Source organism: Scardinius erythrophthalmus (genome assembly GCF_964197995.2).
Source record: "Scardinius erythrophthalmus genome assembly, chromosome: 11".
NCBI classification, from domain to species: domain Eukaryota; kingdom Metazoa; phylum Chordata; class Actinopteri; order Cypriniformes; family Leuciscidae; genus Scardinius; species Scardinius erythrophthalmus.
In genome coordinates, this window is record NC_138231.1 from 21,872,016 (window position 1) to 21,886,049 (window position 14,034).

At 45.0% G+C, this 14,034-nt stretch overlaps 1 protein-coding gene across 1 annotated transcript in view; it reads right to left on the reverse strand.

Annotated features, from left to right (window-relative positions):
• The window catches only part of nrxn3b (neurexin 3b), a gene marked incomplete at its 5' end in the record, with an annotated part of 546,227 nt that overhangs the window by 89,263 nt on the left and 442,930 nt on the right, over nt 1-14,034 (reverse strand). The window contains one exon of the mRNA XM_081377757.1: nt 4,476-4,786. Coding sequence (XP_081233883.1) covers nt 4,476-4,786 — 311 coding nt within the window. The remainder of the gene's footprint in view (nt 1-4,475; nt 4,787-14,034) is intronic.

Sequence of the window (14,034 nt, forward strand, 5' to 3'; positions counted from 1 at the left end):
ACCTGAAAGACGCGTACTTTCAGATTCAGATTATACCCCGTCACAGGCCATTCTTGAGATTCGCCTTCGACGGCCAGGTATATCAGTACACTGTCCTGCCGTTCGGCCTATCCCTGGCACCCCGTACATTTACGAAGTGCATGGATGCGGCTCTCGCACCCCTGAGATCGAGGGGAATGCGAATCCTGAACTATCTGGACGATTGGCTCATTATAGCGCACTCGGCGGAGGAACTAGTTTCCCACAGAGAAGCGCTTCTCGGTCACCTGCAAAGCTTGGGTCTTTCCGTGAACTGGGACAAGAGCTCTTTAGCCCCCAGCCAGTCTATCACTTTTCTGGGTATAGACCTGGACTCGGCGGCAATGACAGCCAGACTGTCCGCACAGCGCGCGCGCTGTGTTCGACACCTCGCCGCCTCCTTTCAGGAGGGAAAAGTTTTTCCATTGAAAACTTTTCAGAGGTTGCTGGGCCACATGGCATCAGCAGCAGCTGTCCTGCAGCTGGGTTTACTCCGAATGCGTCCGCTTCAACGCTGGCTAAAAACGGAAACGCCCCGCAAAGCATGGATTTCAGGCCGTACTCCAATCAGAGTGACTCAGCGCTGTGTTACAGCCCTGCAGCCCTGGCTGACGGCCGAATGGTATCAGCGGGGAGTGTCGATGGGAACCATCGCACACCGCAAAGTGATCTCGACAGACGCGTCCAACATGGGTTGGGGAGCGACTCACGAAGGCAGTCCGATTTGCGGCCCGTGGTCGATTACGGAGAAAGACCTTCACATAAACTGTCTAGAGATGCTGGCGGTCGAGAGAGCGTTGAAGCACTTTCTACCGCTTATACGGGGACACCATGTGCTAGTTCGCTCGGACAACATGTCAGTGGTGTCGTACGTGAACCGCCAGGGTGGAATCAAATCCAGAACCCTGTGCGCGCTCGCAGAGCGCCTCCTATCCTGGGCTCAGGGCCCGTTGCGCTCCCTAAGGGCAGCTCATGTACCCGGTCGTTTGAACGACGGCCCGGACAGACTGTCCAGGGACAACGTTCCCCCAGGGGAATGGTCTCTACACCGCCAGACGATACAGACGCTTTGGCGTCGTTTCGGCGAAGCGAAGATCGACCTCTTCGCCACGAGCGAGAACGCTCAGTGCCAGAGGTTCTTCTCGAAACGGGAAGACGCGCTGGCCCAGACCTGGCCCAGCGCCCCGCTGTACGCGTTCCCACCGATCTCGATGCTAACTCAAGTGCTAGCGAGGATCAGGAGTTTGAACTGCGCAGTGCTCCTCATAGCCCCGCGTTGGGAAAACCAACCATGGTTCCCCGAGCTAATGAGACTGGCAGACACAGCCCCATGGCCGATTCCGGTGAGGAGAGATCTCCTCTCTCAAGCCCGAGGCTCGATTCTGCATCCCCATCCAGAGCACTGGTCTCTGCATGCGTGGATAATCAACGATTACTCGTTGGCTTGCCAGAAGGGGTAATTAACACGATCACGCAGTCCAGAGCCCCCTCGACGAGGCGGCTCTATGCGTCTAAATGGTCAGTGTTTAACAAGTGGTGTGTGAATACGGGTTCTAATGCTCGAACCTGTGGAGTTCCACAGGTACTGAAATTTCTCCAAGAGATGTTGGACGCGGGCAGGTCCCCCTCCACGCTCAAGGTTTATGTCGCGGCCATAGCAGCGTTCGCTGAGTCGGCGCGCGGCCGTGCACTGGGCAGAAATGAACTCATTACCCGCTTTCTACGCGGGGCCAGGAGAATGAACCCTCCACGGCCCCCGACGGTTCCTATTTGGGACCTGTCCCTGGTCCTGGAGTCCTTAAAAGCGCATCCCTTTGAGCCTTTGGACTCAGTGGAGTTGAAATACTTGACGCTTAAGACCGTTTTTCTGCTAGCTCTGGCTTCAGTTAAACGTGTGGGAGATTTACACGCGCTGTCCATCAGCGCGTCGTGCCTCGAGTTTGGACCTAACGACTCGTTAGCCATTCTCAAACCGAAGCACGGCTATGTCCCCAAAGTGTTAGGCACTCCCTTCAGGACTCAGGTCGTTACCCTATCGGCTCTGCCGTCCTCCAGCAGTGAGGAAGGGGTCAACTGCCTTTGCCCGGTCAGGGCGTTAAGGTGTTATGTGACGCGCTCTGCAGCCTTCAGGTTCTCAGAGCAGCTTTTCGTTTCGTTTGGCGGGCGCACCAAGGGTCGCGCCGCTTCGAAACAGACACTGTCCAGATGGATAGTAGACGCTATTGCAGCAGCTTATGCGTCAAAAGACCTGCAATGTCCGTTAGGCATACGAGCTCATTCCACCAGAGGCATGGCCTCATCGTGGGCATGGTCCAGTGGGATTTCCATTGATGACATTTGTAAGGCGGCGGGCTGGGCGTCCCCCTCCACATTTGTTAGGTTTTATAACCTGGAAGTTCCCGCTATGCAGGCTAAACTTCTGTCAGTCTAGTCGTGATTCGTGTCCTGCCCAAGGGTCAGGCTGTATTTCCGATTAGCTTGTCTGTTGAGCTGCACGCTCAGGGTATCAGTTAACATGAACCGGCAGTGCCGTTCTGTGTTTTTTCCTATGTGTGCTTATGAACATGTGTTGGCCCGCACCGCTGGCCACCTGTTAATCACCTCTATGTTTTTCTATGAGTCATATGTGATTGTTAGGCTCGCACGGCGTGGACAAAGGGTTCCCGCTGCGTAAGCAGAGCTTACGCAATACGAGAGAACCTCTCGTAAGAGAACGATACTTGGTTACTCACGTAACCTCGGTTCTCTCTAGAGAGGGAACGAGTATTGCGTTCCCTGACCGTGCTGAGCCTATCGCTCGCGTCGCTTCAGTCGACAGAAAACAGAGAATATAGCCTACGAGCCTTCCTTATATACGCTCTGACGCCGCCCATTCTGGCGGGCTATGACGCGCAAGGTCGCGCGCGCCCCCATTGGGCGTGACGTCACGCCAGGCTCACTGGTAGGCTTAAGCAGTTGCCGCGCGGCAGCCAATGAGCGCGCAGTATGCCGCTCTAGCTCAGCTGCCTGCAGCCGCACTGCGTTGACAATATATGAAATTAAGGATAATTTTTGGTTTCAGTATCTCGAGAAAAGAAGGCTTTTCCCGCTGCGTAAGCAGAGCTTACGCAATACTCGTTCCCTCTCTAGAGAGAACCGAGGTTACGTGAGTAACCAAGTATCGTTTTACCGTTTTACCTACTTGTTTTCATTTTTACCAAATGCTCACTCGTGTTCAGTACCTTTGAACACACTAGTCACATGAGGTCTGATGTATTTGATGACTTTTGTTTTCCTTTTTTTTGAGGAAGGGAAGTCCTATATAATTTCTCCCCACTTTTTTACACCTTACTTTAAACATTTTACACATTTGAGGAAAAGGTTTGAATGCTGGATATGGACACTCACTATTTGGAAATTTTAATAGCCTTGAATGTAAAGTATGTAGTTTCTGCGACACCAGTGGCACCTAGCAGAATAAAAAAAAAATACATATTTTGCAAGCTCCACGAGTCACGCCTCCCCCAGCTCGAACATCATAAATAAAGCTCTTACAGGTCTTGTGAAGACATGTTTCAACAGGTAAAAGTAGGATACTTTTAATGAAATGTCCAACCTTTTAGAAATACTTTTAGCTGTGTTGTTATGTGTCATGAGCAGGCAATTGAGTAGGCTAACACACTGTCTCTAGAGCACACGCGAGAATCTCGCTTATAATAAACCCATCCAAAATATCTTGCACCAGGAGCATTTTTAGCTTTTTTGACATTTTTCAACTTTTTGAGGCTTTCTACACTGGACACAAAGTAAACATTACAACCTGGAAAATTTGCCTTTCTAAATTGGTGTATGATGATGTTGTATTAAAGTGTTGTGTCGCAATGCCCCATTCACTTGTTTAATCTTTAAAGGTCTAAATGCAGCGAAATTTGGCTTGCACTCATGTACACAAAGCTGAATTTCTTTTCCCATGTAAAGCATCAGCTACACTACAGCTACAGAAGCTGGCTCGGCCTGCTACAGTAGCCACGACCCAAACTCTCGCTATAGGTTGCGTTGGAAAGAGACAGATCTGAGCAGACCACTCTCAAAATTTAGATGGTTCAATGTTTACACTTTCGGGGAGATAAACCCATGAATGGCATACTAATAGCAGTCAATGAACAATAATCTGGGTTAACAATAAAAAAAAAAAAATCTTACATACTTCCACTTTAATACTAAGAGGATAGTAGTTAAAACTTTAGACATGAGATCTGAGGTCTCTTCATTTCTAAAGTTTTAATTTGTTCTAATTTATGGTACCAAGTTGTGGCATATGGCATCAAGTGGATGATTTTTTTAGACAAAAACATAAATGCACAATAAATGCATACCTGACTAGTTTTAAGATTTTTTTTCCTAGGCTCTGTGAATTCAAGCTATAGCCCTAGTTCAAGGAGACTAAATTGAGAAGATCTAAGGATCCTGATTCCTACCTGAATGGTTGGTGGTGAGCGCTGCTTGCGGGTAGTGGTGGTTGACAGTGTGGTGGTGGTCTCGATGAAGGTGGTGGACATCTCCGGGGGCATGGAAGTGGTGGTGCGTGAGGGGCTTCTGCTAGTAGGTACATCTCCCACCAGTCTCACACTGCCATTTATCTTGATATTGACATGACCTTCAGCTGCCATGTTGAGAACCTTCAGGCCATTGTAATAGAGACCAGAGAGCTGGCCTTGATATGGTCGTTTGCGGTCATTACCGCCTATTGAGATGGTGGCTTGGGTGTTAAAAATGGTCAGCTGACGACCTGAGGGGAAGACCAGTGAAGAAGGAAACAGTTAGAATGGTTTATGTCACTTTTTTTATTTATTTAGCTAATTGATTAACTTTATCGTTAACGCTTGAGCTTTTAAAATCCAAGCATAGCATTAAAATTAATGTTCTTTATTGACTTCACTGTGAGGTGCTTCTCATGCAAATGTTTTGAGGCAAATTCCAAATGGCTTTTCATTTGGTTAGAAATAGAAATGCAGGCTGATTAAAGCTATTACAATTCTATATTAAAGTGGGCAAAGGAAGAAAGCTCATCTCATACATTTCAAAGGAACATCATGTTGATTCATGCATGTAGAACCACTAATGGGATTTCAAAGTGGCTTTAGACAGTGTTAAAGGGACTTTATAATCATCTTATGTAGTTTAGGCAATGACCTTTAAACGCATTTAATAATCCAAAGGACTTTAATGGTAAATTTGATGAATGGTCACCGCCCTTTCATCCTTTTTTGAATGAAACTGTGAAGAGGTGTCAGTCGATTTCATCAACGGCTACAAACACAAAACTGCGTCAGCAATTGAGTCAGCAAAGTGGCGTTTCACTTATATTTCAGCACCAATTTGTTTTCTTTAGAAACATGCTGCATTACGGGTTGGGTTTATGGCCTATTCAACCACTAACACTAGCGCTATGGAAGATCATTCCAATGAAAAGTAAAAAAACAAGTATCATGACTTGTGTTGAGTTCTGGTTTAGATTTAAAGTTGGAGACTAGGAACTATTTACTTCTGCAGTGTTATTCTTGGTTACCAGTCCCTTTAACTGGTCAATGATCTGATGGAAATAACAAAAGAGGATCACAATCCACATAAAAAAAAAAAAAAAAACTAATACAAAAATATTACGTAATGGGAAGGGAAGTAAATTATGAACATTTTAGGTTAATTAGTGGCAAAAGGCTGATCAGAACTGGTTGGACAAAAATATAACGAAACGGCATGACAAGGAGCATATGAACGCAAATTAAAATCAACGAAAACAAAAGAAAACACTGAGGGTCTTGTGAAGGTTACCTTTCTCATGTAGCCAATCTTCGACCGGCCGGGTATATTTGAATGGGATTTTCTTATTAGCCATTTGATAACGCTCAATGTCGCTGTTGCCTTTAAAGTTTGAAAGTTTAAAAGACATCTTAGCACATTGCACATTTATACACTGTTTAAGAAGGTTTAGCCGTGTTTAAAATTATTTAGTTCTTGTTTAGGTTTCATTGAAAGGTTAAATTCAGTTTTAAGATTATAAAGCATTTTTATCAAATAACCAACTCATAAACAGTTTAACACATAATTATTTGGAACAAGAATCACGCATCACATTTATACTTTATGGCAAAATACAGACAACTGTGAAAGCGAGACACATACTAACAATTAATTTCAAACAGTATTCCCCATCTCCTGCTCAGCAATCCTTAATATGAGGTGTAACTCTTTTCCCACTGGACATCATATGCTCTTACATTTCTTACATTACATTCACATCCAAAGAACACTTTACAAACTATTTGTAAGAGAAAGAGTGAATGAGAAAGAGAGAGAAAGAGATAATGTGTAGAAGCTCTAAACCTGCTGGGAAATAAGGCTTGTGATGACACAGATTTGAGGAAGACAGTGCATACAGATGAGATCATTACAGCGGCCTGCTGCTGCAGGGTCCCTGGAAGCCATCAGAGGTGCTTGAATATTCTGCCATTGGACTTTTTTATATTTCTTTCTCTAAACTGAGTGAAGCGTTAGTGCTGTAAGAGGGAATCTAACATCTGCCATCTTGGTTGTGCTTACGTCATGCCCAGCTGCTCTAAACACATGCTGCAACCAGCTCATCAAATGTTGGAGAAATGTCAACCAGTTCATCAAATGTCAAATAAACGTAGGAGCATAAATATTTCAAGCATTTGTTAAATAAAAGTTGGTAATAATGAATGAAACGGCATGTTTTTCTTTCAAACTAAAGTATATTAAAAATATTCTCACCTTTGAAGTTTTCTTCAAAATAAAAGAATAAATCCACTGATTACACTTTATTTCATTGGTCTACTTCAATGGTCCACAAGTTGCCAGCCAACTTTTTTCACTAAAGAAGGTTTAATGAAATTGTAATGGCCCCCAGAATATTTTGTTGTGTGGATATCTGAACATGCAATATATCAAAAGAAAAAAGAACAGACCTTCTGCTTATATATATATATATATATATATATATATATATATATATATATATATATATATATATATATATATATATAAACAGTTTTATTCTAGCTTAATGCATTCTTTTTTTATCAACACTTGATTGTGGGTAATTTTCATAAACATGATCAATTTTGAAAAAAAAGAAAGAAAAGTTTTTGTCAAAGACTACATCTGGATCAGATTCAGTACGATGATCAAAACATTGATGGAGTAGATCGAGTCCATCAACACCCCTTTGGGGTTGACCCATTTCCTGGGTCGATATTTCTCAATCGGTAACATTAGGCTGTTTTGATTTATATGCTGTTTATTGTTGATAATCACATTATTTTTCATAATATGCATCTGCTTATGAGAGTTTCCTAGTTTCTGCTTCTTCTTTGCCTGTGTTTTGATCTGGAGAGACTGTACTCGTCAAAAACGAAAAACGGTAAAATCTTGTTAATGGCAGAGAAGTGTTTTCTCATGTCAACTAACTCTCAGAGTATTAGTAGACTGTAGAAGACTGTTAGGTTAGGTTTATCTGTAAGGGTTAGGGTTAGTAGAATAAGTTGACGTAGTTGCAAAGTTACTTATAGTCAGCAGAATGTCTGTTGGTGGAGCATCAAAATAAAGTGTTAGGAGATATTAAGCAGACAGTCTACTGAGAGTTAGCTGACATGTAGTTGAAAAGTTACTTATAGTTAGAAGAATGTCTAAAGTGGACCATAGAAATAAAGATTTGTAAACTTGTAAAGATCTGTAAATTTGTTTTACAAATAGGCCTACACTTCTTCTGTGATTTGCCTTTGACATTTTAATATAACAGGGAATATCATTACAGGAAAATTCCCCCCATAATACGGTGGACAAGTCATATGGAGCATTTTTTATGGTGCTTTTTTGTCATTTTGAAAACTCAACAGCATCTGTAACCCACTTACTCACATTGTATGAACAAAGCTGCATGAACATTCTTCAAAAACAGTAATATATGATAGAATTTTCATTTTTGAGTTCCTATGCCTTTTTTTCCTCATACATCTAACATAAGAAAAAAATATACTTTACAGCAATTCTCTGGAGATGTTGTAATGGGAGAAAAGAAAGAAAGAAAGAAAAAACACCACAGCCTAAGGAAAAAAAAAATGCAAAAATGATTTGAAAAGAGCAAAGTTACTCAACACATCTCACTTAGCTAAAGCTACTGAGCGCTGAGTCACAGCGTACCTTCTTAGAACTTCACAAAGAGAAAAAGGTGCATAGAATAGGAGTGCTATTCAGAAACATAAAGGTTCTACAGTGACAGGGATGAGAAATGGATGTGGCCGGTAGCGATTTAAAGCCCTGCTTTTCTTGTGCTCTCCTTTTAAAATAGGCAAAAAAGGGTCTTCAAAGTGAGCTGGTGACTGCTGGCGGAGCACTGGGGGATGTGGGCGAGGTAAAGGGGTGAGGGTGGGGGGTAATAAGTAGCTTCCAGGGCTGCCGATGCCTTTGATCCAGACGGGCAGCGCATGCGTGCCCGGGGCTGAAGTGGCTTTCCTGGATGAAGGCCTGCATGCTGGAGAGATCTAGAACAGCTTGAGGGTTTGGACATTCATTTCAGAAAACAGACGCTCTGCCAGAACTTGCTATCTCTCATGTTAATGTAAATACATATTATGATGATCTCTCAGCGCTTTCTAACCCCCAAACAATGTTCAATGAAAATCGCTATACTCTGTCTATACTCAACACCACCTGATATACTTCAAGCGAACTGGCGTTTGGTGTTCGAAACAGCTTTCCAAAGCGAACTTTCTGGAAAAGGTAAACACCTTTGAACTACCACTGGTCCATGGAGATTTCGTAATAGGAATATGTAGATGTGCTCTGAGGCTCCACCTTCTCTGACGTGGAAATCTTCCCCAGTTTATTTCTTCTGTTCAGTCCGTTGAAGTCAGAATTCCGTAAGTAAAAACATGAACATACTGGAGAGCTGCTTTATAGTAGAAATTGAAGTTTTTTGAAACAAGCATGGTAACCCTTCCTTTTACAGTCCCCTAATTACTAGGTATTTACCTGGTAAATATATGGTAAGTTATAGTTGGTCATTGGTAATTACCACAGGTAACAAGTATGTAAATGCAGAGAAAGTATGTAAATGCAGAGAAACTACAAACTAATTACTAAGTATTTACCTGGTAAGCATATGGTAAATTATAGTATTTTAGTGTGTAATTACTTAAGGTGATTACTTATGCTGCTCTCTTCTGAGCTCGCGGCCAGCTTTCTTACATACAGAAAGCGAACCCGCCCCTCGTGCCCTCCTGTTCATATGGCGGGGCTCGAGTATTTTGAGCGTTTTAAACATATGAGCCCATGCCGGTGCGCCCCGCGTGACTCACGTGACGCTGTCTTAAATGCTCACGCTAACTGAAAGCTTACCTCATTTCCCCCCTGTGGCGAAATATAGGCTTTCGCGCCAGAGACCCGTGTTCGATCCCGGCTCTGGCGGCAGATATGAATTATACTACTTGAGCCTCCTAAGTCTTCCTAGCCCCCCTAGAAAGGCGCCGATGGCTAAGTCCCGCTGCGGCCGGACCGCAATTGAAATCGGCACGACTCGCTCTCTCAGAGGAGTGTATTCAGCAACCAACGAGTCAGCTCCTCAACTCACTCGCCTGCACTCAAAACCCGTTCTCACGGCGACCCACATAAATCTCAAAAAGAGCATTATGTTTGGTGTTTTAAATGTAGGACAGGTGCCCAGTGCCCACCCCTGCACAAAAACACTACCCTCTCTGTGTCACACTCATCCATGGTTGAAAACAATAAAGCTGGCTCAGGCCGCTCGACCACTAAGTGTAGGAAAAGTGCCCACTTCCCAGTGTTCACCCCTACACACTAGCACTACCCATGCAGTGTCTCACACCACCACAGGGTCCATATCAGTCAAACCGGCTCATGCCGTTCATATTTTAAGTGTAGGAAATGTGCCCGCTGTTCAGCGCCCACCCCTGCCTGTGAATATGACTGTATCTGTGCTACGCACACACATAGCGCCTCAGCGTGCGAGCCCAGCTCGCGCTGGCAGTGTTTTGAGTGCAGATCACGTGTCTGCCTCTCAGCGCACACACTTGTGGACAGCTCGCAGCGCTGCGCGTTGCTGTGCATGTAATAAAGCATCTCCCCGCTCACACGGCTGGAGTGCCAGTTACAGAAACACTGCACGAAACACTGTCTGCCCCACTCGAAATGAGCATGATGAACGAAGTACGTCATCATGGTTGGGTCTCCGGGTCCCCGGACTGGAACCCAGATTTCATTCTACCCCTGACAACTCAGGTGAAAGCGTGATGAGAGGATGATGGGTCTCATGGCCTCAGCCTCGTCGGTACTGCAGCTGGGTTTGATGAATATGCGCCCTTTTCAACTATGGTTGAGACGGCGAGTACCAGCGCGAGCATGGACCTCAGGTCTGCTCCGTCTCACGGTGAATCAGACATGCGTTTTCGCTCTGAAACCGTGGACGAGACCCGGCTGGTACCAGTCAGGCGTGAACCTGGGCATCGCTTCACGAATCAAGGTGGTCTCGACAGATGCGTCCAACACGGGTTGGGGCGCCCTATACGAAGGGAGACCTTCTATGGGCCTGTGGTCAGACGCAGAGAAGCGTCTCCACATAAACTGTCTGGAGATGAAAGCGGTCGAGAATGCCCTTCAGTTCTTCCTCCCTGCACTGAGGAACCACCACGTTCTAGTCAGAACAGACAACACGTCGGTGGTGTCCTACATAAATCGCCAGGGCGGCCTCAAATCCCGGAGCCTGTTTGCAATAGCAAAGCGCCTCCTCATATGGAGCCAGCACAATCTGCGCTCGCTGAGAGCTGCTATCCAGGGCAAAGCTCTCCCCAGGAGAGTGGTCCCTGCACCCCCTCACGGTGCAAAATATTTGGGACGTTTTCGGCAGAGCAGAGGTAGACCTGTTCGCGTCGCAAGCCAACACTCACTGCCCAATGTTCTTCTCGAAAGAGATGGACGCGCTGGCCCAAAGCTGGCCCAGACGCCCTCTGTATGCTTTTGCCCCGGTCGCTCTGTTACCACAGGTAATCAAACGACTCAGGGAGAGCAAATGCTCGATACTTCTCATAGCTCCGCTATGGGAGAATCAAGTCTGGTTCCCAGAACTGATAGAACTAGAGAGCGCAGCTCCATGGCCGATTCCACTGAGGAAAGACCTGTTGTCTCAGGCCCAGGGAGCAATTTGGCACCCATACCCCGAGCTGTGGGCTCTGCATGTGTGGGCGATCAACTACCATCACTGCCCCTCCCAGAGGGAGTGCTGAACACGATCACAGAGGCAAGAGCTCCGTCTACTAGACGGCTTTACAACTCTAAATGGTCAGTGTTCGCTGAGTGGTGCTCAGCTCATGATTTAAACCCGCTAAAAAGTGAGGTAACGGTGGTTCTTTCTTTCCTACAAGATCTATTGGACAGCAGGAGAACCCCTTCCACGCTCAAAGTGTACGTGGCGGCCATAGCAGCGTTCACAAACCCTGCAAAAGGCCAGTCGCTAGGAAAGAACGACCTCATAATTCGTTTCCTCAGGGGTGCTAGGAGGATGAATCCTCCTCGGCCACCCTCGGTTCCGTTTTGGGACCTTTCCACGGTCCTCGAGGCCATGAAAGGCGAACCGTTTGAACCACTGCACACGGTAGAGTTAAAATACCTCAATAAAACGGGTGGGCGACCTGCACATGCTTTCAGTAAGCGCTACGTGCTTGGAATTTGGGCCTAATGACTCTAAGGTCATCCTCAAACCAAGACACGGTTATGTCCCTAAAGTGCTTACGACTCCCTTCAGATCGCAAGTTATCTCCCTCTCGGCCCTCCCTATGTCTGATAGTGAGGCAGGGGTTAATCTTCTCTGCCCGGTGAGGGCATTAAGGATTTATGTAGAGCGCTCCGCCGCTTTCAGGCAATCGGAGCAGCTTTTTGTTTCGTTCGGTGGCCGCATTAAGGGGCTAGCCATCTCGAAACAGACCCTGTCCAGATGGATAGTGGACGCTATCGCGTCAGCTTATGCATCCAAGGGTCTAAACTGCCCTTTGGGGGTGAGGGCCCACTCGACGAGAGGCATGGCTTCGTCGTGGGCATGGTCAAGTGGGGTTTCTATCCATGACATTTGTATGGCAGCAGGCTGGGCCTCGCTGTCTACATTTGTAAGGTTTTATAACCTGGAAGTACCCGCATTACAGGCCAGACTGCTCTCAGTCTGATAATGCTATATTAACGTTGTCTACCCAACTCGGTTTGACTAGACTGTTGATATACTGCAAGTACTGTGGCCCACGCAGTTTAAGGTGGTCATACTGCCTTAACTGTATAGATATACGCTAATGCACCTATCTCATAACACCGAGTCGTCCCGCCCTGTTATGCCGTTGTGATTGCTTCACTTTACATGAGCCCCGGGCACTGCCCTTGGGACATAAGTGTTTGAAATTCAGCACGCACGGCGTTTTACATAGGGTTCCCGTAGCGTAAGCTAAACTTACGCAACACGAGAGTACTCTCGTAAGAGAACGACACTCGGTTACTAACGTAACCTCGGTTCTCTCTAGAGAGGGAACGAGTGTTGCGTAGCCTGCCGTGCTTGTGCTGCACTTTGGTTTCGCTTCTAGTCGACTGAAATCACTTGTGCAACCTGTGCAGGAGGGTTTTATAGGTGAAGCCACACCCTGTTTTGGCGGGCTGTGACGACAGCGCGGGAAGACTTCCCACTGGTGCTGGAGTCATGCCAAGACGCACTGATAGGTTGCAGCAGTTGCCGCAGAGCAGCCAATAGGCGCGCAAGCTGTCTCGCCTATGTCTGCCTGCTGCAGCAAATGCGTTTTACATTCTAAAAATTAAAGGATAATTTTTTGATTCAGTATTCTCGAGAAAAGGAGTTTTCCCGTAGCGTAAGCTAAACTTACGCAACACTCGTTCCCTCTCTAGAGAAAACCGAGGTTACGTTAGTAACCGAGTGTCGGTTTTTGCTATCTGGGATGTTGTATTTGTTTAAGTTAAAAAATAAAACGTATTATAAAGTAAACAAATCCATGGTTCATTGCTGGCAAAATGATCATGACAGCCTTTATATTTCACATCTATGTGGTTATATCTTGTATATTGATTAGGCCTACTTTGCTATCCTATAAATATATAGGCCTAATTAGTTGTATAAGATGTATTATAATATGCTACAATGTATGAAATATATTTATCTAAATGTATCAATTAGTTTCCACAATATTCACCAGAAGTCATAATTTCAGGGGTTATCCCCCCCCCCCCCCGTAATTTTCAAAGATAGAAAACGTACATTTTGTACGTTTGGATAGATGCTGAAACGTATGATTTGGACGTATCTGCAACAATTAAACGTAACATTGTTACGTTTTTACAGCTACAAAACGTTAAATATTTACAAATCTTTCATATCATTAAGATATCTGTATAATTTACCTTTTACCGTTTTATAGATAAATGGAAGATCCCTTAACCCTACTCCCAACCTAAACATAACGTTACCCATTTTATACTGAATATAAAAAGGATAAAACGTGCAGAGTGTAGGGAAATGGCAATTTTATTAACAATATAGCATTAAAAGATTTTTTTTAGCAGCTAATCCTACTCCTACCCCTAAACCTACCCATAACAATTTCTTAAAACTACATAGGCAACAATTATGAAGAAAAACAACATACGTGTAATCACAATAATTTATTTATTGCGAAAATGTCAAAACCGGTACCAAAAGTCGTTCACATGACGATGTGTTGCAGTCACAGTCCTCTCTGTCAGTATATAATAGTTTTGAATGAGGTACAGAGCAGAATTTAAGTTATTAATCCATGAAAATGTTAATCCGGCTTCGCTCTGTGTGAAGGCGCGCGCGCTTCTCCATTTCAAATGTAGTTTACCGACTGAAATACGGCATGTCGCAATCTGTGACGAACGTAGACGAACAGGCGAGAGCCATAGACAGTATAGGGAGACACTGCATGAAAAGACTCA